General features: G+C 39.5%; 2 protein-coding genes across 5 annotated transcripts; one reads left to right on the top strand and one right to left on the bottom strand.

Moving 5' to 3' along the window:
* Nucleotides 1-1,440: 1,440 nt before the first annotated feature.
* LOC131775914 (PDZ domain-containing protein GIPC1-like) lies at nucleotides 1,441-23,233 on the top strand. 4 transcript variants are annotated; one of them, XM_066164581.1, is made up of 12 exons: nucleotides 1,441-1,589; nucleotides 3,417-3,795; nucleotides 6,890-6,947; nucleotides 7,551-7,602; nucleotides 8,204-8,248; nucleotides 9,023-9,076; nucleotides 9,675-9,719; nucleotides 10,422-10,476; nucleotides 11,076-11,118; nucleotides 22,079-22,131; nucleotides 22,520-22,574; nucleotides 23,023-23,233. In XM_066164581.1, the coding sequence occupies exons 3-12, from the start codon at nucleotides 6,918-6,920 to the stop codon at nucleotides 23,068-23,070; spliced, it is 480 nt and encodes a 159-aa protein (XP_066020678.1). In that variant the 5' UTR covers nucleotides 1,441-1,589; nucleotides 3,417-3,795; nucleotides 6,890-6,917; the 3' UTR covers nucleotides 23,071-23,233. The 4 variants fall into 4 exon arrangements, with proteins under 4 accessions (XP_066020678.1, XP_066020676.1, XP_058948020.1 ...); XM_066164580.1 differs by lacking the exons at nucleotides 1,441-1,589; nucleotides 3,417-3,795 and having other exon boundaries at nucleotides 6,307-6,947; nucleotides 22,079-22,130; nucleotides 22,518-22,574; XM_066164579.1 differs by lacking the exons at nucleotides 7,551-7,602; nucleotides 8,204-8,248; nucleotides 9,023-9,076; ... (4 more) ...; nucleotides 22,520-22,574; nucleotides 23,023-23,233 and having other exon boundaries at nucleotides 6,890-6,923.
* LOC131773154 (uncharacterized) lies at nucleotides 13,201-21,246 on the bottom strand. Its single transcript, XM_059089135.2, has 3 exons — nucleotides 21,231-21,246; nucleotides 15,481-18,074; nucleotides 13,201-15,405 (listed from the first exon to the last, which is right to left on the bottom strand). Exons 2-3 carry the CDS (start codon nucleotides 18,067-18,069, stop codon nucleotides 14,872-14,874), a joined length of 3,123 nt encoding a protein of 1,040 aa, XP_058945118.2. The 5' UTR covers nucleotides 18,070-18,074; nucleotides 21,231-21,246; the 3' UTR covers nucleotides 13,201-14,871.
* Nucleotides 23,234-24,719: the final 1,486 nt, after the last annotated feature.

Raw genomic sequence — 24,719 nt, 5'->3', positions numbered from 1 at the left:
CCAGAGGAAGACCCCGGCATTAGATCTGGCCAGGCGCAAGGCCGAAGAGGAGCTTGTGGCCGGGCCCATGACTAGGTCTCTCCAGCTGTCAGAGCCGGAGATCGACGTGGGCGACTTTGTGGGACTCGTGGCCGAGGGCAGCACCCTACAGAAGCCTTCGATTTTCCTGGGGCGTGTTCAAGCCTTCCTGCCGGAAGGCCAAGCCCTCCTTCTATGGTACAGGCACACCGGAGGTTCTAACTATGCCCCAGACTTGGACGGTGAGCAGTGGGTGGAGTCGAGAGAGTCCCTAGTCGCTGTGAAGGTGGCTGCTGCCAAAGGCAGTCCCTACGCCATGCGACTGCTGACCAGCGTGCGCGAGATACACAAGGCAGTCATGGGCGGGGAGCGGGCATCCTGACCTCAAGGCCGACGGGAAAAGCAAAAGGAAAAAAGAAAAAAAAACCGAACGAGAACTCTAAGAAGAAGATCCGTTTTCTTCGCTATTGTTGTTGTTGTTGGACTTTTGGAAGCCAGAGAGAGTTTTTTTCAGCTGTTAAATAAATAATAAAAAGTGTGTGAATTTGAAAGGTCTCGCGTCAGTCATTCAGTCATTCAGTCAGTCAGTCAGTCAGTCAGTCAGTCAACTGTTGGTTGTTGTTCGGGGAGCGAGAACGAACCACGATCACCGAGAGAAATCGCAAAGCAATGTGTGCGAACTAGCGCCTCTTTCCCCTTGTACTTTGGTCAACGCGGGACGGCAAGGAATTAATTCAGTGAAAATTTCACCCCGTCGACTTCCAAAGAGAATGAATTTTGTGTGCGACTTATTTCCCGAAAGGAATGAATTCAGTGAAAATTTCACCCCGTCGACTTCCAAAGAGACTGAATTTTGCGTGCGACTTATTTCCCGAAAGGAATGAATTCAGTGAAAATTTCACCCCGTCGACTTCCAAAGAGAATGAATTTTGCGTGCGACTTATTTCCCGAAAGGAATGAATTCAGTGAAAATTTCACCCCGTCGACTTCCAAAGAGAATGAATTTTGCGTGCGACTTATTTCCCGAAAGGAATGAATTCAGTGAAAATTTCACCCCGTCGACTTCCAAAGAGAATGAATTTTGCGTGCGACTTATTTCCCGAAAGGAATGAATTCAGTGAAAATTTCACCCCGTCGACTTCCAAAGAGAATGAATTTTTCGTGCGACTTATTTCCCGAAAGGAATGAATTCAGTGAAAATTTCACCCCGTCGACTTCCAAAGAGAATGAATTTTGCGTGCGACTTATTTCCCGAAAGCATTTTTATCGTGAAAAGGAAAAAAACACAGCCATCGATAACGCGCGATCTCCCAAGGTCTTCTTCGTTCTTAGCTGAGGTCTTTCTAACAATATACCATTATTGTTATGTCCCCCCTCCCGAAGGCGCGCGCGCACGCGCATTAGGTGACTCGAGTAGGTGGCCCTGTGAGCCAGAGAGAAATGCCTCTTCGTCTCGCCTCCGTGAAATCAGAGGCAGTGGGAATATGGCATCACAAACCTTCCAACGATGTATGCTCCACGACTGAGTCACAGAGACTCCTAGGCGAAGTTGCGATGTTGCTGTGTTCAAGGTAAGCCTGTGCAAAGAATGATTCGTCGGGCGAGGGCACTCATTTGGAGACTCTCTAGTGCTGTATATATTATTTGAATCGGGTTCACTCCCACAACGTAACGAAGGCTTTTCGACTGCGGGCGAGTCGATTTCAACCTTCTTCTCTTTGCGCAATATTCGTTCGTTCGTTCGTTCGTTCGTTTGGAAGATTTCGCACCTCGTCTGCGAGGCCGCTTCGATTTCGATTCGATTCGTGGCGCACACGACGCCGGCCACATGTGGACGAACGCGCGAGTGCAAAAAAACCAGCAATCGATCGACTCTGAGAACGAAGCAACTCGCAAGAGAATCGAAAGCTTTTTCCGTCCGTAGATTTTTCTCTCTCTCTCTCTCTCTCTCTCTCTCTCTCTCTCTCTTCAAAAACAAGGCTTTCAGCCGCAGGGGACGAGCGTCCTGCTGACTCGAGCGACGAGTGAGTGTTTGTTTGCCTTGTTTATTTTGCTTGTACACGTCCGAGTTGTCAGATGTCCTCGCTCGGCTAAGAATAGTCGGATTTGCTTGTTCTCTTTTTTCGATTTTTGGTTTGAAATTCGTCTGGTCGTGTCTTGTTTTGTTGTGGTTTTTTTCTTGCGGGCCAGGCTGAATATTCTCATTTCCTGTGCCCATTTTCGTGCTGAAAATATTCTCGCGTTATTGTTAAATCGCCCGCCGTTTGGAACATCGTAGAGGGCTTAATTTTCTTTTCTTAATTTTCTGTAGATTTTGTCCCACGATACATTGTAATGTAAGCTTCTTTCTTTTTTTCTTTTTTTTTTTTTTCACCCGAAGTACGGGAAACAACTTTCTATGTGGTTGGGATTTTCGAGTTACAATCTGCCATGCCATATATTCTAACTGCTAATAAGTCAAATGCTCTTACTGTAAATGAATGGAACATCGACACGGCATCCAATAAGAGACCTTTTTTGTCATGAAAAAAATGCAAGATCGCAATAACAGTTCAGAAACAATAATTATTTCCGTTCTGGTTGCTGAATAAAGTCATGCCGATGCCACTCTGCTCTTATTTGCCATGTTTGTTTTTGTTTGTACACGTCCGAGTTGTCAGATGTCCTCGCTCGGGTAAGAATAGTCGGATTTGCTTGTTCTCTTTTTTCGATTTTTGGTTTGAAATTCGTCTGGTCGTGTCTTGTTTTGTTGTGGTTTTTTTCTTGCGGGCCAGGCTGAATATTCTCATTTCCTGTGCCCATTTTCGTGCTGAAAGTATTCTCGCGTTATTCTTAAATCGCCCGCCGTTTGGAACATGGTAGAGTGCTTGATTTTCTTTTCTTAATTTCCTGTAGATTTTGTCCCACGATACATTGTAATGTAAGCTTCTTTCTTTCTTTCATTCTTTCTTTCTTTTTTTTTTTTTTTTTTCACCCGAAGTATGGGAAACAACTTTCAGGTGGTTGGGATTTTCGAGTTACAATCTGCCATGCCATATATTCTAACTGCTAATAAGTCAAATGCTCTTACTATAAATGAATGGAACATTGACACGGCATCCGATAAGAGACCTTTTTTGTCCTGAAAAAAAAAGCAAGATCACGGTAACAGTCCAGAAACAATAATTATTTCCGTTCTGGTTGCTGAATAAAGTCATGCCGATGCCACTCTGCTCTTATTTGCCATGTTTGTTTTGTTTGTACACGTCCAAGTTGTCAGATGTCCTCGCTCGGGAAGAATTCAATTCAACATGGCTCTCCATGGAGATTCGATTGCTTTTCCAGCCCTGCTGCTCGAGCACTTCTTGACTTGAGGATTCCTGATAAGTGCTGACCTGAAAATTTACATTTCTTTCCAGATCTCGTTTGGTGTCCATGCCAACTACATGTGGAATGGACACGGAAAGGTTACTCAGAGGGCAAATTGGAGCTGATGGCTTCACGTCTGCGGCACCTGTTGAAGGAGAACGCAAAACTGTGACAGTGTTTAAAGCAGGCCCATCCTTGGGTCTTCACATAAAAAATGATGGTTCGGGTTATGCACTCATCAAAGGTGTCGATCCAGGAAGCATTGCGCACAAAGCTCCTGGGATCTGCATCGGGGATCGTATAGAAGCCATAAACGGCACGACTGTTGTTGGTACCGGGCACCGTGATGTAGCTGCTATGATAGGAGGGCTTCCGGTCGGAGAGATGATCGTCTTTCGGTTGATCGAGCCTGAGAGCAGCTCAGCTCCGGTAAGTCAGCTATTATGATAGAGTTACGATCTGCCATGCCATACATTCTAACTGCTAATAAGTCAAATGCTCTTACTGTAAGTGAATGGAACATTGACACGGCATCCAAAGGGACCTCTTTTGTCGTGAAAAAATACAAGATCGATCGTGGTAACAGTTCAGAAACAATTTCCGTTCTGGTTGCTGAATAAAGTCCTGCCGATGGTGTTCGAAGCCTTTGCAGACCATTTAACTTTCTCGCCGTAGTGAGAAGTAATGTGGCTCTCCGATCCTCTTTTTTTCCCCTCAGCCCAGACGCCGGCAGTTACTGAAGAGTAAGACAGTCTCCAATCCAAGTGATTTTTGCTATGGCCGTTGATAGATGAAGAATTTGCAGATTTCCAGTTCCCAGTTGATTTTATATTTGACATTTGGGGTGCAGTGTGGGATGGTAGAAGTGGAAGGTTGAAATTGTTATCAGTTTGAAAACATGTTACTTACTCCTTGATCAAAGTCCAAAGTGTTTTGTTTCACCGACACAGGTTGTCTGAATGTCGTCTGAATGAGCATGAAAAAAAATGCAAGTGCAATGAACCTTTTTTTTTTTTTGGGTTTGGCCACCTTGTTGAAATCTCTCGATTCTTTCTTTACGAGTGAGTATAGATTGGTTTGGCCACCTTGTTGAAATTTGTTCAATTCTTTACAAGTGTAGATTGAAGAGGCTAGCTCGCTAGCCTGCTAGCTAGCTAGTTAGCTAGCTGCATGGGCTGCTAACTAGATGCAGAAATCTGGCAAGGTTCTTCCTTGGCCAATTCTGAGGCTTTAACCCTTTTTTAACTCCCAATTATTAGTGATTCACATGTAACTTCTCCCTGTAATGAATATCTAAACACTGTCTGGCAAACGGGTCCCGAGAATACTCAAACTCGTACTCGAGGAGAAGTTGTTATCTGGATCTAACACCAAATTCTTGTCACTCATTTACAATTATCATGTGGCAGCCAACATGTGTGGCAGCCCATCAGATCTTGGGAGTCAAAGGCTGGTTAAAGCAAGAGATTTTAAGACCTTTTGTAAGAACGTCCTCAGAGTGTTGTGTTGGAACCAGTTTGGAAGTTACACTTTATGTGTTGTTTTTTTCCTTCGTTAGACGATTGCAACACTCTCGTGTCAGTTCATCTCACTCGAAGCGCAATTTTTTTTTTCTGTTTTTGTTTTTGTTTTTTTTAACCCTTTAACTCCAACACAGTGAGTGACCAACACAGAATTTCTCCTTACATCATCCCTACAATATCAACCAGCTAGGTGATACTGATGAGAAGAAAGAAAAATATGAATTTGTGGATGATTTAGTGGATCTGATACCAAATTCTCTGAACCAACACGATGAGAATTGTGTGGTTGGCGGTAAAAAGAATTACACATTTGGTCTGGGAGTTAAAGGGTTAATTCATGGTTAATTCATAACGCCTCAGTGGATGAAAATCCAGAGTGTTTGTTTCACCGACACAGGTTTAAGTTGTCTGAATGAGCATGGAAAAAATGCAAGTGCAATGAACCTCTTTTTGTTGGGTTTGGCCACCTTCTTGAAAGTTCTCGATTCTTTACAAGCGTAGATTGAAGAGGCTAGCTAGCTGCCAACTAGACGTAGAAATCTGGCAAGGTTCTTCCTTGGCCAATTCTGAGGCTTTAACCCTTTTTTAACTCCCAATTATTAGTGATTCACATGTAACCTCTCCCTGTAACCAATATCTAAACATTGTCTGGCAAACGGGTGGTGAGAATACTCAAACTTATACTCCAGTAGAAGTTGTTACCTCCATCCAACGCCAAATTCTTGTCACGTATCTGCAATTATTATTATTATGTGGCAGCCAATCAGATCTTGGGAGTCAAAGGCTGGTTAAAGCAAGAGATTTTAAGACCTTTTGTAAGAATGTCCTCAGAGTTTTGTGTGGGAACTAGTTGCTTAGGGTTGACACTTGATGTGTTGGTTTTTTGGCTTGCTTAGGGTTAGACAATGCAATGCAACTTTTTTATTGAACCCTTTAACTCCAACACAGTGAGTGACCAACACAGAATTTCTCCTTACATTATCCATACAATATCGACCGGCTAGGTGATACTGATGAGAAGAGAGAAAAATATGAATTTGTGGATAATTAGTGGATCTAATACTAAATTGTGCGAGCTCACATCATAAGAAAGAATTACAAATTTGATCTGGGAGTTAAAGGGTTCATTCATGGTTCATTCATATCTGTTTGTTAAATAGATTCGTCCAATAAATGAGGTATGGTGTAAATACCTCGTAGATATTGTACTGATGTCTGTCTTTATTTTCACACAACTTTTTTAAATTGGTGAGAAACAACTTTCATCTACCTACTGATTCATCGGATGATCTGCATTAGGGTTACTCACTCTCGCTCTCTCTCTCTCTCTCTCTCTCTCTCTCTCTCTCTCTCTCTCTCTCTCTCTCACGCACGGTGGCATCCAAAAAAAAGAAAGAAAGACCCACCCAAGAGGTCTCCAACCTCAAAAATCTGGGCCTGTCGATAACTGCTTCTCATTCTGATAAACTAGTTTCACTCACTTGAAGAAGGATACCATATTTTCATTATCATATCAATTTGATGCATGTGCTGTGCTGTGCTGTGCTGTGCTCAAAACTTTCATCCCACTGAAATTTTATGGACAATACCAATCCCTTCTCCAAAGGAGAACAACTACATTTCAAGTTTCTATCCACTACTCTGTTTACGTGTCGGTCCAACATTCATACCACTGAATGACAGCTTCAAGAAAATTTCCACATCCAATAATTTTGCTTAGGGTTAGCCTACCTTGTTGGTATACAAATTAGAACAGGTTTGTAATGATGATGCCCAAAACAGCCATCTGTGGTAAGAGGGCAGGCTTTCCTTTCTTCATTTCAAGAATTACTGGCCAGGGGTTAAATGTATTAAATGCGATCTGAATAATAAAAATAATGATATGACATGTTTCAAATGAAATGTCAATGCAAATTTTTGATCCCTGGTTTTCTTTCCTTCATTAAAAGGAGGCTGTAAATTAAATGTCAATGTTAATTTTCCTGCTTTCCTACCTGTAGGGAAAACAAGGAACCGAGTGAAGTACAAATGGAATCCTTCCCTGCCTGGGAAAAAAAGGTGAGTCCATTCATAAAATCAAATCAGCCAGCATAATAATTATTGATCACTCGCTCCAATAGTTTTAAAAACAATCCTTCCAAGAGGTATATATATATCAAGGTAACCACTTGTGCCTGATATGTCTGATGATTCTCACTACCTGTTTGCTGAATAATGTATGGATATTATAGGGACAGGTTACACACAGGTTACATCATTCCATCGCCTCTCTCTCTCTCTCTCTCTCTCTCTCTCTCTCTCTCTCTCTCTCTCTACCTCTTCTCTCCACTGCCTATTGGCATTTTTGGCAGAAACTTCATATTTTTAGCAATCTCATTTAGTAATAGTAGAAATGATAATACAATATCCAATATCCAACATACAATATACAATATTCAATATGCAATATCAAGCAGACAAGTGATGAGATCAAAGAAAAATAGAATAGAAGGGAACTTAAGTTGATCCAATAGCAAATTCTCCAAGCCAACATCACCAGAACTGTATGGCTGACAGTAAGGAGAATTACTATCCAGATCTTGGGAGGGAGTAAAAGGCATCATTAAAAGGAGGCTGTAAATTCAATGTCAATGTTAATTTTTTCTGCTTTCCTTCCTGTAGGCAAACCAAGGAACAACTGAAGTACAAATTGAATCCTTCCCTGGGAAAAAAAGGTGAGTCCATTCATAAAATCAAATCAGCCAGGGTATTAATTATTGATCACTCGCTCCAATAGTTTTAAAAACAATCCTTCCAAGAGGGATATCTATCAAGGTAACCACTTGTGCCTGATATGTCTGATGATTCTCACTACCTGTTTGCTGAATAATGTATGGATATTATAGGGACAGGTTACATCTAGTGTCAAACACTAACGGGAGTTCAAGGGTTAACCCTTTAGCTCCCAGATCAAATTTGCACCTCTCCTCACTGTCAACCATACAATCCTTCTGATGGTAGTTACTTGGTAGAATTTAGTATGGCATCAACCAATGGTCCCCAAATTGAGATGATGTTCCGGATTCTCATCACTCCTCCTGTTGATACTGTCAGTATTGATATCACTTGTTGGTATACAAATTAGAACAGTTTTGTAATGATGACCTGTGGTAAGAGGGCAGGCTTTCCTTTCTTCATTTCAAGAATTACTGGCCAGGGGTTAAAATGCATCAAATGCAATCTCAATAATAATAATAATAATAATGATGATATTACATGTTTCAAATCAAATTTTTTGTCAATGCCAATTTTTGATCCCTGCTTTTCTTTCCTCTAGGCCAAGCAAGGACCAAGTCCTGCACATCCACCTAGTGACTCAGGTATGAATAACAATCAATTGTTCCCAAAGTGCCCCACTGAAAACAGACCATTGAAAAAAAAACATCATTCTACTACCTGCTGGTCTGGTCTATGTCCCTCCTTGACCTCTGCACAAACAGTGCCCTGCCTTTCCCCTGGCTAGCCACGCTGCTCGCTTTGCGACGCGCGCCAGCGCTTGTGGGGCCTGTGGCTCCGGCCTCAACAGTTTGCCGTCACCAACCGGCCGGCGGTTTAGGACCGACAGCCCCTCAAAGTTTCACCTCTGCAGCTACAACTTGTGAGCATTTCTTCCACTGTCCTGCACTGATCATTCCATCGCCTCTCTCTCTCTCTCTCTCTCTCTCTCTCTCTCTCTCTCTCTCTCTCTCTCTCTCTCTCTCTCTCTCTCTCTCTCTCTCTCTCTCTCTCTCTACCTCTTCTCTTCTTCTCTCCACTGCCTATTGGCATTGTTGGCAGAGATTTCATGTTTTTAGCAATCTCATTTAATAATAGTAGAAATGATAATACAATATCCAATATCCAATATCCAATATACAATATACAATATACAATATGCAATATAAAGCAGACAAGTGATGAGATCAAAGAAAAATAGAATTGAAGGGAACTTAAGTTGATCCAATAGCAAATTCTCCAAGCCAACATCACCGGAACTGTATGGCTGACAGTAAGGAGAATTACTATCCAGATCTTGGGAGGGAGTAAAAGGCATCATTAAAAGGAGGCTGTAAATTCAATGTCAATGTTAATTTTTTCTGCTTTCCTTCCTGTAGGCAAAACAAGGAACCGAGTGAAGTACAAATTGAATCCTTCCCTGGGAAAAAAAAGGTGAGTCCATTCATTAAATCAAATCAGCCAGCATAATAATTATTGATCACTCACTCCAATAGTTTTAAAAACAATCCTTCCAAGAGGTATATCTATCAAGGTAACCACTTGTGCCTGATATGTCTGATGATTCTCACTACCTGTTTGCTGAATAATGTATGGATATTATAGGGACAGGTTACATCTAGTGTCAAACACTAACAGGAGTTCAAGGGTTAACCCTTTAGCTCCCAGATCAAATTTGCACCTCTCCTCACTGTCAACCATACAATCCTTCTGATGGTAGTTACTTGGTAGAATTTAGTATGGCATCAACCAATGGTCCCCAAATTGAGATGATGTTCCGGATTCTCATCACTCCTCCTGTTGATACTGTCAGTATTGATATCACTTGTTGGTATACAAATTAGAACAGTTTTGTAATGATGACCTGTGGTAAGAGGGCAGGCTTTCCTTTCTTCGTTTCAAGAATTACTGGCCAGGGGTTAAAATGCATCAAATGCAATCTCAATAATAATAATAATAATGATGATATTACATGTTTCAAATCAAATTTTTTGTCAATGCCAATTTTTGATCCCTGCTTTTCTTTCCTCTAGGCCAAGCAAGGACCAAGTCCTGCACATCCACCTAGTGACTCAGGTATGAATAACAATCAATTGTTCCCAAAGTGCCCCACTGAAAACAGACCATTGAAAAAAAAACATCATTCTACTACCTGCTGGTCTGGTCTATGTCCCTCCTTGACATCTGCACAAACAGTGCCCTGCCTTACCCCTGGCTAGCCACGCTGCTTGCTTTGCGACGCGCGCCAGCGCTTGTGGGGCCTGTGGCTCCGGCCTCAACAGTTTGCCGTCACCAACCGGCCGGCGGTTTAGGACCGACAGCCCCTCAAAGTTTCACCTCTGCAGCTACAACTTGTGAGCATTTCTTCCACTGTCCTGCACTGATCATTCCATCGCCTCTCTCTCTCTCTCTCTCTCTCTCTCTACCTCTTCTCTCCACTGCCTATTGGCATTGTTGGCAGAAATTTCATGTTTTTAGCAATCTCGTTTAATAATAGTAGAAATGATAATACAATATCCAATATCCAATATCCAATATACAATATACAATATTCAATATGCAATATCAAGCAGACAAGTGATGAGATCAAAGAAAAATAGAATAGAAGGGAACTTAAGTTGATCCAATAGCAAATTCTCCAAGCCAACATCACCGGAACTGTATGGCTGACAGTAAGGAGAATTACTATCCAGATCTTGGGAGGGAGTAAAAGGCATCATTAAAAGGAGGCTGTAAATTCAATGTCAATGTTAATTTTTTCTGCTTTCCTTCCTGTAGGCAAACCAAGGAACCGAGTGAAGTACAAATTGAATCCTTCCCTGGGAAAAAAAAGGTGAGTCCATTCATTAAATCAAATCAGCCAGCATAATAATTATTGATCACTCACTCCAATAGTTTTAAAAACAATCCTTCCAAGAGGGATATCTATCAAGGTAACCACTTGTGCCTGATATGTCTGATGATTCTCACTACCTGTTTGCTGAATAATGTATGGATATTATAGGGACAGGTTACATCTAGTGTCAAACACTAACAGGAGTTCAAGGGTTAACCCTTTAGCTCCCAGATCAAATTTGCACCTCTCCTCACTGTCAACCATACAATCCTTCTGATGGTAGTTACTTGGTAGAATTTAGTATGGCATCAACCAATGGTCCCCAAATTGAGATGATGTTCCGGATTCTCATCACTCCTCCTGTTGATACTGTCAGTATTGATATCACTTGTTGGTATACAAATTAGAACAGTTTTGTAATGATGACCTGTGGTAAGAGGGCAGGCTTTCCTTTCTTCATTTCAAGAATTACTGGCCAGGGGTTAAAATGCATCAAATGCAATCTCAATAATAATAATAATAATGATGATATTACATGTTTCAAATCAAATTTTTTGTCAATGCCAATTTTTGATCCCTGCTTTTCTTTCCTCTAGGCCAAGCAAGGACCAAGTCCTGCACATCCACCTAGTGACTCAGGTATGAATAACAATCAATTGTTCCCAAAGTGCCCCACTGAAAACAGACCATTGAAAAAAAAACATCATTCTACTACCTGCTGGTCTGGTCTATGTCCCTCCTTGACCTCTGCACAAACAGTGCCCTGCCTTTCCCCTGGCTAGCCACGCTGCTCGCTTTGCGACGCGCGCCAGCGCTTGTGGGGCCTGTGGCTCCGGCCTCAACAGTTTGCCGTCACCAACCGGCCGGCGGTTTAGGACCGACAGCCCCTCAAAGTTTCACCTCTGCAGCTACAACTTGTGAGCATTTCTTCCACTGTCCTGCACTGATCATTCCATCGCCTCTCTCTCTCTCTCTCTCTCGCTCTCTCTCTCTTTAGATTCATCAGTGAGTGTTTGCTACGCGTTTTCTCTATGCCTATTTAAATTAAGTAAAAGTTTTTTTTTAAAGTATTTAACAATTCTAGCCAAAAGAATATTGCTTTTTAGCTCTCTTCTATGCAAAACCAACGTTATTAAAGTTTAATTGTTGTTCGCATTTCGTCACTGAAAAGTCAGAAGGTAGCAAATACCCAAACCTAGGTACATCAATCATTTTTTTTATAAAATTCAAAAACTTTTCCGGATATCAAAGGTCTTCTAAATGTTCTTCTTTGCCGTAAAAGCCTTCTGAGTTCTGTCGTTTTAAAATTTTTTCTGTGAAGACCATTTTTAGCAAAAAGTGCGCTTCTGGGTATGTAGGTGTACAAGACTTGAAACTTTGGAACCCAAACATTTCTAAAAATGCGTTTTTCGCATTATTTCACTTTTAGTTCATTCTAATGCCATGATTTTCGCATGCATGGATGACGCATTATTTTTTAAGAATTTACAACGTGTTTACAAGCTATTCCATTCATTTTTATCAATTTTACGAGCGAAATTCTGCATGTAGCAAATACCCATTTTATGTAGCAAATACCCACTTGTAAGTAGCAAATACCCACTTTGCCAAATTGATGGGACATTTTTACTTATAAAACTTGAATAAAGCGGAATTCTGGTAATTTGTTTGCATAGCTAAAAGACGCCTTGTGAAAGGGAACATGGAAAATAATTTAAACATTTTTTAAAAGTGTTATTATTTGAATTAAAGCAGAAATATCGTGACTGAGCGACATTCAAGTTAAAAAGAGAAGCGGAGCAATATTGACAGTTAAGATGATTTCCCTGCCTAGTGTACTAATTGAATTAACAAAATAAAGCTTTTTTAGACCATTTTTTACTGATCACGTGGACAACAACAATTTTTTTCACGTCGGCAACGTAGGGGGTGGTTACCCAATCCCCCGAGCCTAATGGCTCATGTTAAAAACGCTCGACAAAGATGATAAAAACGCAAAAATATCACTTAGCTCCCGATGCTGAACTTCCCCTGAAACCCTACCAGCCCTAATCACCTAACATTATAGCCCTAACCCCAAGCCTAATTACCAATTCATAACCCTACCTCTACAATTGTATACTAATACACTTATAGGCTTACAGCCAAGCGTAGTTATGCGAGATAGGCCAGACTTAAATTCCGATAAAGTGGTTGCTGATTTAATTGAAGATGGTAACTGGTTCCAAGAATGAGAGATAGTGTATGAAAAGAGCTCTGAATATGGCTAGAGGTATTTACAGGCTGGGAAACATTAAGAGCAGAGGAGCGCAAATTGTAATGACAGACTCTAGGTGTAAAAAAATTAGAAATATACGAAGCTTCCTGTCGCTTGTATACCTTAAACATGATTAAAGACGCAGTAAAACGTCTTGGGTTAAGGTGTCCATACTAGCAGGCCTGAGACAGTCTTTGTACTCAGTAGATCTACTTAAATTAAGCACAGTTCTTAACGCGTAAAAATACATTTTTCCAGCTTATTTTTTCAGGGAAGTAGATTCCCAACAAAAGAGGGGAACAGTAAATGATACCCTTTCATGTACAGGGATTCCACCTTAAGTTTGCTAGCACAAAATTTAGATACTCTTACTAAATGCGCAAACGGCTAATTTTCAGAAGAGACATGACGCTTTACTTTACAAACATGGCCACTGGTTTTTCGATAGATTTTATTGCTGTTAATTGGATTTATGAGCAAAACTCTACACCTAGCAAATTCCCATTTTATGTAGCTTATCACATACAGGGCAAAATTACTAAGTGCTGATTGGCTGAGACAGAGGGCATTTTTTCTTAATCACGAGGGTACTTTTGGTAATCAAAAGGGCATGATTACTTGATCTTGATTGGTTTAAAGTTGCTTTGTAATGAAGTTATTGCTTAGATTTGTTGCCGATTAAAATTTTCTGCAACAATGGCTTCCCATTTTGTTGAAGAGTTTATTGAGGAACTACTAAACACAAGTGAGCACAAAAACACAAAAAGAAGTACGGACTACTGGACTAACATTTTCCAACAATGGGCAAAGACAAGAGGAAAAAATGAGCAATGTCGCGGCATTGAACGGGCTTCCTAAAAGAATAACGTCGCGCGTGAATGGATTCCCGCGATAATTTTGCCCTTTATGTGATAAACAAGAAATCGCAAGTGCCCTCGGGCAATTAAGGATTAATTTCACTGGTGTTTTCAAAGTTTGGAAATACGCGTGAAATTAATCCTTAATTGCCCGAGGACCCATGCGATTACATATACATATCCTATTGACAGCTCGCATACAAGTTTGGGCGTGCGTGTTGATCATCCTTAAAGCTCTATGACAATGGCGATTTTAGCTGCAATTTCACCGGTTTGTGAGGTTTACAGAGCGATATAAATATTTTTAAAAGCAAGTGGATATTAGTTAAAGGTTAATGGACATCGTAGAAAGACAACAATAGATAAAGTCTTAAGTATTCTAATGTTATCTTTGTATTGGCTCATTTAGAATAAAACACCAATATTTAGGAAGGGGGTTATGCGATATCGCTCTATTATGACGACAAAAGTTGCACTAGGGTAAAGTTAAACCCATAAAAAAATATTTAACTGTTAACATGTAATAGTTCAATAGACACTAAAGGAAACAACGAAATTAGTGGTTAATAAAGTGTGTTAGTCTAATATGTATTTCACGGGCTTAGTGACTTCACCCTAAACTTTTCGAAAACGTCATGAAACTTCCACAAAATCTCAACTGGAACTGCACTTAAAAAGACAATATATTGCAGGTTCATGACAACGAGTCTCAAAGTAAACTCTTTTAATTCCAGATATAAGCTTTATCACTTGGAGCTAAGTTTTTAAACGACAACTTTTGCTTTATGAAAAATTCAACTTTATAACACCTCGCAACAAGACCAAGACAAGTTAAATCTTTTTCATAGAAGTCGATGTCCTACACACATCAGTCACCAAGACAAATTCTATGACTCTTAAGGCCGATTTCCACGATGCGATTGTAGTATATGACTCTTAAGGCCGATTTCCACGATGCGATTGTAGTATATGACTTGATGCATGTGACCCGAATCATACCATATAAACGGTCATTCGTCAGGTCGTACACGACCCTATGACTTGTCGTTCGAACCTTAACACACGAAGAAATTGCATTGTGTAAATCGGCCTTTTTAGGGAATATTGACTTACTTGAAATAAAACGATCAACCATAAAATGACTGGCAAACGGTTAAAGAAAATAACATGTTAACAATATAGGACTCAATTATGTTGTAACCCTGAATACATAAAGACAAGAAATGTTCAATGTCAACTAATGTTCAAATATAATGCAAGAACCACAGGATCAAACTACTACTTTCTCTTCATCTTTTGACGTTTGACTTCTTTTCGTACCTTGTCCGCCAAACGTTGTTTTTGCCTCAAAAGAAGCTCCTCATCATCGGTTCCGAAGACCAACCCGGTTTTCCATGCTTTCTCATCATTTATCACCCGTTCCCAAACGACCTCTCTTTTTACTGCGTTGTTTTCAATCATATCCTGAGTTAACGATAGGAGATGGTCTGTTTGTTCATCGGTGAACTTACTCCATGATGGCTTTGCAGATTCAGATGCGATGGATGGAGCTCTGGAAGACATAAACCGTTCTATCTTCTGTTCAGGAGACTCAACTTCAGTTGGTGGTTCTAAGTTTTTGGTAAATTCTGATCGAAGCCTTCTCACTTTCAACACAATTGCCTTCATGGAGTGTGTTTCCAACAGGTTGGAAGCACCAAGTTTATCTCTGACAATGTTTTCAGTTATGTTACCAGTCTCAATTTCAGACTTGAATAAATCTTGAAGTTTTGAGGTCTCTTCCTCGGTCCACTCGACAGGAATTATTGATACCTAAAAGAAATCAGAATTCGTATGCCAATTGTTATTCAAATTACTACGATTGGTATGCATTATAAGAGTACTTACCTCTGTCTTTGCGCAGTTCATGGTGATAAATTTTCTGACAGCACGACGCCCAATATCTGTTTCTCTAACTTTGTCATTGATGCGGTAATATTGAGCTTGTGTTTGAGGTTTGTGCTGTGCAAGGGCAGCCAGTTGTTCTTGATCTTCAGGCAAATGGACATGCACTCCTGATGCCAGAGATTTTCTTATCAAGGTTGCGGAGATGCGACCGTGAAACTTCACACCCTCCCTTTGAAATGTACGAGTCAGACACGTGGATACTTGCGATGAAGTAAGTTTAACGCCATTGGTTGAAACGAACATGTTATCTGTGGCATCTTTGATGTACTTAGGCCTCACCCTTGAGATATACGTATTCACCAGATTGTAAACATCAGCATGAAACCATACAATGGCTGCCCCATAAACACCTCCTGTCTTGTGATTCTTAACTGATACGCGGTATCTCTCTCCATCTTCTTCTCCAGCGTACAGTTTAGCATCTTTGAATTCCTCCACTGTTATATTTGCTGCAATACCACTTCTTCCGGAGTTGTCAATTATTAATCTTGTAATCAGCCAATCCCTTACTTCGCAAAAGGTCTGATCGTTGACCAGCACAGGTTCTCCACAAGCTTTGCTTTTCTCCGCAGCTGTTCCAAGCGCTTTAATTATGTTTATTCGCTGTTGTCCATTTGACACTTTATATAGATCTTCGCTAGAAAGGAGTTTTGCAAAGTCCATGTCATGTTTCTCTAATTTCCTTTTCAGCACCTTCTTTCTTTGAGCAGATGACCACGAAGTTAAAAGATCTCTCCTTGCATGAAGTGTGTCTAATCTATCTTGCCCTTTCTCTTCTTGCACAAGGAATTTAAGGAATAGCCTAAGGCTCATTAGGTATGATCTAATGGTTCCAGGTTGATACTCCTCAGATAGTTGACCCAACCACTTCCTCAACATTACCACTCCGTCATGCCCCTCGACAGTAACAAGATCTATTTCATTTGCTGCTTGAGGGAAATCTTCTGAAAGAACTTTCATGATGCGTTTTACCTGTGACTTGTACTGACCAGCCACTTTTGCGCAGCGATAACCCCCGTCTACGTCTATCAACCAGGAATGAAACTCGTTAAGCAGTGGGCTGTCATCACTACTATCATTGTCTTCAAAACTGACATCATCTTCCATCTCTTCAAGACAGTCGTCATTATCATCATCATCGCTATCGTATACTGATGATTCATCATCATTCATAACTTCCTTAGGCACTTTACCTTGTGAAAGATTGCTTTGGGAGTCAGTATTACCAGCGTTCTTTTTTCTTTCAAAAACAACATCAACCACGCTCTTCCATTCTGGTTCCACACGAAGAAAATCGAGATTATCTACGTTTTCCACGAAATCAGTTAAAATGTCATCCCTTTCTTGCAACGAGCAGTTATCTGACAAGCTTCCAGTGCTACACTCTGATTCGGAGTCCAGGGAAGGGTGATAGTTTGGGTCTAAAATTTCCTCTTCTTCACTGTCGCATATAACTATTTCACTAGATTTGGTATTACCAGCCGTCACTGGTGGTTGAGGTGGTTGGATTACTTGGTCAGCATTTTTGCGGTTGTTTAACTCTTCAGATAGCTCGGCATCGCTTTCACACTGGGAGGACATCATAGACACTAACTGTTTAAAGCTTCGCTTCTTGCACTCTTCATTTCTTTTCCACACGTTATCCACAAGTTGATCATACTCCAAATCGCTGTCATGGTCATCATGTGTATCACCTACCTTTGATTCCATTTGATCCATTACTTTTTCATACTCCAAATTACTGTCATGATCATTGCCTGAATCTCCACTTTCTTCATTATGTAGCTTGTGTTCCACTTTATCAACTTGCTGATCATACTCTAATTTGCTGTCATCATCATTGTACGTCTCTCTTACCTTTGATTCACAACTTTCTTCATTATGTAGTTTGCGCTCCTCTGCATTACTATTGGAGGAGGTCGGTGCGAGGTGCCCAGGGTTACTCACGTTTCTGCTGATAGTTGCTTCTCCTTCAGGATTTTCTAATAATTGATCATCCGAGTCATTTTCAATTTCTTCCTCAGCTTCGATTCTATTCACCAAACTATACTCATTTTCCTTGTCACCCTTGTAAAATTTCACCCTTTTTGCGGCCTTTCCACGTACAGGTGATTTTGATTCGATTTTTCTCTTTTTAGGACCATCTTTAGTTGTGGCGCTCTTTGCTTTGGATTTCTTTCTCTTGGCAATGTGATCTCGTAGCTCTTGAAGCCCAATTCTCGGAGCAGATTTAAGCGCATCTAAGTATTGGTTTGAGTTGGGATTAAGCTTGTGGATATTTGACTGTAAATGATGATGAAGTTGAAAGACACCTTTCTTTGAATGCTTGCATGGAGATAACGGACAAAACTTTATCTTCCTATTAGGCGCTTTCTTGTTTCCATTTATATATACATCTACCTGACGAAAAATCTTATTCACTTTATGTACATCCTTCTGATGACGAGATAAATTTATAACTGATTTCCCACATCTCGAACACACTTTAGATTCCCGAGACTTTTTCCTTATTTCAGAACTACCTTCCATGGTTACTATAATACAAACAAATAGAAAACTGATCTCAATGATAGAGTTGACAATGGTTAGCACAGCATAACAGATGAGTAGAATGATCTGACAATGATCAACACAGCATAAAAGATAATTAAAATGATTTGACAGTGATGAACACAGCATAAAAGATGATTTCAATGATTTGAAAGTGATAAACACAGTATAACATGATTACAATGATTTGACAGTGATCAACAGAGTATAACAGATGATTTAACAGTGATCTACACAGCATAACAGATGATTAGAATGATTTGAAAGTGATCAACAAAGCATAACAGTTGATTAGAATGATTTGACAGTGATAAACACAGCATAACACATGATTGCAATGATTTAACAGTGATCAACACAGCAGAACAGATGATTAAAATGATTTAACAGTGATCAACACAGCATAACACATGATTGCAATGATTTAACAGTGATCAACACAGCAGAACATGATTAAAATGATTTAACAGTGATGAACACAGCAGAACAGGTGATTAGAATGATTTGACAGTGATCACTAGAGTATAAGAAATGATTGCAATGATTTAACAGTGATCAACACAGCATAACATATGATTAAAATGATTTAACAGTGATGAACACAGCAGAACAGATGATTAGAATGATTTGACAGTGATCACTAGAGTATAAGAAATGATTGCAATGATTTAACAGTGATCAACACAGCATAACATATGATTAAAATGATTTAACAGTGATCAACACAGCAGAACAGATGATTAGAATGATTTGACAGTGATCACTAGAGTATAAGAAATGATTGCAATGATTTAACAGTGATCAACACAGCATAACATATGATTAAAATGATTTAACAGTGATCAACACAGCAGAACAGATGATTAGAATGATTTGACAGTGATCACTAGAGTATAAGAAATGATTACAATGATTTAACAGTGATCAACACAGCATAACATATGATTAAAATGATTTAACAGTGATCAACACAGCAGAACAGATGATTAGAATGATTTGACAGTGATCACTAGAGTATAAGAAATGATTGCAATGATTTAACAGTGATCAACACAGCATAACATATGATTAAAATGATTTAACAGTGATGAACACAGCAGAACAGATGATTAGAATGATTTGACAGTGATCACTAGAGTATACGAAATGATTGCAATGATTTAACAGTGATCAACACAGCATAACATATGATTAAAATGATTTAACAGTGATGAACACAGCAGAACAGATGATTAGAATGATTTGACAGTGATCACTAGAGTATAAGAAATGATTGCAATGATTTAACAGTGATCAACACAGCATAACATATGATTAAAATGATTTGACAGTGATCAACACAGCAGAACAGATGATTAGAATGATTTGACAGTGATCAACACAGCATAACAGATGATTAGAATGATTTGACAGTGATCAACACAGCATAACATATGATTAAAATGATTTAACAGTGATGAACACAGCAGAACAGATGATTAGAATGATTTGACAGTGATCACTAGAGTATAAGAAATGATTGCAATGATTTAACAGTGATCAACACAGCATAACATATGATTAAAATGATTTAACAGTGATCAACACAGCAGAACAGATGATTAGAATGATTTGACAGTGATCACTAGAGTATAAGAAATGATTGCAATGATTTAACAGTGATCAACACAGCATAACATATGATTAAAATGATTTAACAGTGATCAACACAGCAGAACAGATGATTAGAATGATTTGACAGTGATCACTAGAGTATAAGAAATGATTACAATGATTTAACAGTGATCAACACAGCATAACATATGATTAAAATGATTTAACAGTGATGAACACAGCAGAACAGATGATTAGAATGATTTGACAGTGATCACTAGAGTATAAGAAATGATTGCAATGATTTAACAGTGATCAACACAGCATAACATATGATTAAAATGATTTAACAGTGATGAACACAGCAGAACAGATGATTAGAATGATTTGACAGTGATCACTAGAGTATAAGAAATGATTGCAATGATTTAACAGTGATCAACACAGCATAACATATGATTAAAATGATTTAACAGTGATCAACACAGCAGAACAGATGATTAGAATGATTTGACAGTGATCACTAGAGTATAAGAAATGATTGCAATGATTTAACAGTGATCAACACAGCATAACATATGATTAAAATGATTTAACAGTGATGAACACAGCAGAACAGATGATTAGAATGATTTGACAGTGATCACTAGAGTATAAGAAATGATTGCAATGATTTAACAGTGATCAACACAGCATAACATATGATTAAAATGATTTAACAGTGATCAACACAGCAGAACAGATGATTAGAATGATTTGACAGTGATCAACACAGCATAACAGATGATTAGAATGATTTGACAGTGCTCAACAAGGCATAACAGATGATTAGAATGATTTGACAGTGCTCAACAAAGCATAACAGATGATTAGAATGATTTGACAGTGATTAACAAAGCATAACAGTTGATTAGAATGATTTGAAATTTATCAACACAGCAGAACAGATGATTAGAATGATTTGACAGTAATCAACACAGCATAACAGTTTATTAGAATGATTTGACAGTGATCAACAAAGCATAACAGTTAATTAGAATGATTTGACAGTGATCAACACAGCATAACAGTTGATTAAAATGATTTGACAGTGATCAACACAGCATAAGAGATGATTGCAATGATTTGACAGGGATTGAAATAGGATAAGAGATGATCACAATAAATAATAGCATCGAAAATAACTTATCCAAAGTCCTGAAACATCGATCGATGTTTTGTTGCTATCAAGGGAATTTCTGTTTATAAAAAGCAATTTTATTTTTTAAGTAAGAGCTTTCACCCACTTCATTGTTAGAACAAAGCAGAAAAAATGCATTCTACGATTCATATCTATATGATTTGGAAGTTAAATATAAGTAAACCGATAATTATGTAAGATATTACGAAGGCCAATCATTCTTCAAGTTTATCGGCTTTTTTCTCAAATATTGTAAAAAATATATCGACACTTATACCTTGGATGCTTGCAAAGCGTATTTCGTTGATAACCACTTGCTTAAGGGACGAAATATAACAAGAAACCTATGTTGATCTTATTTTCTTACCGTTTGAAAGTTGCCGTCATCGACGAACACGTGAAACACGAAAACGAAAGTTGAAGTGTGTGAACGCTGACCGCTAATGATGTACTTCTTCGGTAATAAACCGTAGAACCAAAAAAATAGTTTTCTTTAATATGAAACCTTGAAATAGGTAAAAAATTTGTCAAATACCTATTTTGAGTATTTGCTACGGTAACAAAAACCCATTTTGAGTATTTGCTACGGTAACAAATACCCACTTGGGAGTAGCAAAGACCCAGATGAGTATTGGCTACCGTAGCAAAAACCCATTGAACGTATCAAATACCCACATGGGTATTTCCTACCGTAGCAAAAACCCACATGGGTATTTCCTACCGTAGCAAAAACCCTCAATGGGTATTTTGTACCGTAGAAAATACCCACAAGAATCTAACCACGTAGCAAATACCCAGATCACTCTAGCTCTCTCTCTCTCTCTCTCTCTCTCTCTCTCTCTCTCTCTCTCTCTCTCTCTCTCTCTCTACCTCTTCTCTCCACTGCCTATTGGCATTGTTGGCAGAAATTTCATGTTTTTAGCAATCTCATTTAATAATAGTAGAAATGATAAAACAATATCCAATATCCAATATACAATATACAATATTCAATATGCAATATCAAGCAGACAAGTGATGAGATCAAAGAAAAATAGAATTGAAGGGAACTTAAGTTGATCCAATAGCAAATTCTCCAAACCAACATCACCGGAACTGTATGGCTGACAGTAAGGAGAATTACTATCCAGATCTTGGGAGGGAGTAAAAGGCTTCATTAAAAGGAGGCTGTAAATTCAATGTCAATGTTAATTTTTTCTGCTTTCCTTCCTGTAGGGAAACCAAGGACCAACTGAAGTACAAATTGAATCCTTCCCTGGGAAAAAAAGGTGAGTCCATTCATAAAATCAAATCAGCCAGCGTATTAATTATTGATCACTCGCTCCAATAGTTTTAAAAACAATCCTTCCAAGAGGGATATCTATCAAGGTAACCACTTGTGCCTGATATGTCTGATGATTCTCACTACCTGTTTGCTGAATAATGTATGGATATTATAGGGACAGGTTACATCTAGTGTCAAACACTAACAGGAGTTCAAGGGTTAACCCTTTAGCTCCCAGATCAAATTAGCACCTCTCCTCACTGTCAACCATACAATCCTTATGCTGGTAGTTACTTGGTAGAATTTAGTATGGCATCAACCAATGGTCCCCAAATTGAGATGATGTTCTGGATTCTCAGCACTCATCCTGTTGATACTGTCATTCTGTCCAGGTCACTTGCGGTAGTCAAAGGGTTATTAACAGCTGTCACATCGCCTCGCCTGCAGGTAAATATGGTCAATGACATTACTAGATTTCTGGATTATACCATCCATTTACCCGTCTACGTAACATTTCCCCCACTGAACAAACAAGAGCCTGTCGTTCGCCTGACAGGCCATGATCACCATTGCGCTACGCGCGCAGGCTTTCTGGGTGCCTGGGGCTACCACCTCAACAGTCTGCCGCAAGCCTGCGACCAGCGCTATGGAAATGACAGCCACCAGAAACTTTTAACTCCATCCATCATTATCACATCAACCCTTGACATTAATTCATTCCTCCTTTGCAGCTGAATTTCATTCAAACACTTTGGATTAGTTATTATTGCTTCAAAAAGTGCAGGAATTCAGTGTGAAGCTAGCTTGGGTTTTAAGGAATTTTCATACTTTTTGCTCTGCAATTTGATGTTTTTATCAGCGTCAACAGATGAGCAAAATTCTCTCTTTTCTTCAGTTGCAGCAGGTAACATGCAAGGGCAGGAACGGTGCTGGTGTGATGTAGCTATCAAGTGCATCCATCAAGGTTGAATGTGTGCAGTCAGTGATCACTGGAGATTTTTTCCCCTTCGAAACAATACTGCCTAACCAAATGGAGTAGACAAGAAAAGTTTTGATACATTTATTGGTATTGTTGTTGAAAATAAAGACTGATGCCAAAATTTAGATTCAAAGGAGTGTGTGGTTTTGTCCTTTGTCTTTGTGTAGGTAATTGGATGATCTCTAGTGATATTTGACCTAAATACCTGCAGTGATATTTCGAAATTGTTATGCGTAATTTCACCAGCTGTTAGGCCAGTGGCATTTGAGGCAATTTTGAAATATCACCAGTGGTATTCATGCCAAACATCACGTACAAATTATGCTGTTATTCGTTTCCACCACTACCCGAGTTTAGTTTGTAATTTCACAATGTAGGTATTTGGCTTAAATTAAGCTGAAACACCACTGCTCTAAGCCAATCAAATCGCAGAAATTTCTCATGTGCTAGTATACGGGCATTAAAAGCGGACAGTGCAACCTCCATGTATGAAACCCTTTCACTCCCAAGATCTGATTAGTAATTGTCCTTACTATCTGCCATACAACTCTTATGATGTGAGTTCAAAGAATTTGCTATTGGCTCAACTACCAATCCCATGATTGATGTTCTTCTCCATTCTCGTCACCTGCCTGCTTGATATTGTATTCATACTGTAGGGAGAAATTCTGTCTTGGTCACTGGGTTTTGACCTGTGGCCTTTATTTTATTTCGCCAATTTGACAGGCACGTTTTCTGTGATTTGAATTTCCTCTAGGAGTATTTCATTTTCCCAAGCATTTTGATTTTCGCACCAATAATTTTTTACATTTTGGAGCGCGGGCTCAACTCTCTGCACACACCCCAGTACCCCCTCGGTGTCCAAATGGAAACAAACAAAACAGATGGCGAAGGAAGTGAGTAGATGTCAAAGACTTTCAGTTTAAGACTCGTAGAACCAACCTTCTGAGGCTTATTCTGCTCGTTAAACGGAGAGTATTTTCCCGACGATCGGTCCATTTTCTAAAGGAAGGTCGCAAGTGCCTGTCAAATATCCCAGGCATTTTTGCTTCGTTTTGTGTATTTTGGTAGAAACTCGTACGTCGAAGGAACGCGCTTTAAAAGTGTATGAATCCAGAGCTACACATATTTACAGTTGAGGGTGACAAACTGAACGGATTTACCCAGTCGTTTGGCATGCTGTTGCACCCTAACCCTAACCCTAAACCCTAACCCTAACCCTAACCCTAACCCTAACCCTAACCCTAACCCTAACCCAGTAAATTGCTTAGGGTTAGGGTTAGGGTTAGGGTTAGGGTTAGGGTTAGGGTTAGGGTTAGGGTTAGGGTTAGGGTTAAGGGTTAGGGTTAGGGTTAGGGTTAGGGTTAGGGTTAGGGTTAGGGTTAGGGTTAGGGTTAGGGTTAGGGTTAGGGTTAGGGTTAGGGTTAGGGTTAGGGTTAGGGTTAGGGTTAGGGTTAGGGTTAGGGTTAGGGTTAGGGTTAGGGTTAGGGTTAGGGTTAGGGTTAGGGTTAGGGTTAGGGTTAGGGTTAGGGTTAGGGTTAGGGTTAGGGTTAGGGTTAGGGTTAGGGTTAGGGTTAGGGTTAGGGTTAGGGTTAGGGTTAGGGTTAGGGTTA

This window comes from Pocillopora verrucosa, chromosome 3, assembly GCF_036669915.1.
Source record: "Pocillopora verrucosa isolate sample1 chromosome 3, ASM3666991v2, whole genome shotgun sequence".
NCBI lineage: Eukaryota > Metazoa > Cnidaria > Anthozoa > Scleractinia > Pocilloporidae > Pocillopora > Pocillopora verrucosa.
Note: the sequence above shows the minus strand (reverse complement) of the source record. Positions and strands in the feature narration are given on the sequence as shown.

What these genes read in the sequence shown, in the direction of transcription:
- LOC131775914 (XM_059092037.2), top strand. Translation starts at nt 1,459, where the DNA reads ATGCCTCTTCGTCTCGCCTCCGTGAAATCAGAGGCAGTGGGAATATGG. An exon ending in GCGATGTTGCTGTGTTCAAG is followed by an intron (nt 1,590 to 3,416) that starts GTAAGCCTGTGC and finishes ATTTCTTTCCAG; the next exon opens with ATCTCGTTTGGTGTCCATGC. An exon ending in CTGAGAGCAGCTCAGCTCCG is followed by an intron (nt 3,796 to 4,084) that starts GTAAGTCAGCTA and finishes TTTTCCCCTCAG; the next exon opens with CCCAGACGCCGGCAGTTACT.
- LOC131773154 (XM_059089135.2), bottom strand. Translation starts at nt 18,069, where the DNA reads ATGGAAGGTAGTTCTGAAATAAGGAAAAAGTCTCGGGAATCTAAAGTG. An exon ending in TGAACTGCGCAAAGACAGAG is followed by an intron (nt 15,406 to 15,480) that starts GTAAGTACTCTT and finishes GATTTCTTTTAG; the next exon opens with GTATCAATAATTCCTGTCGA.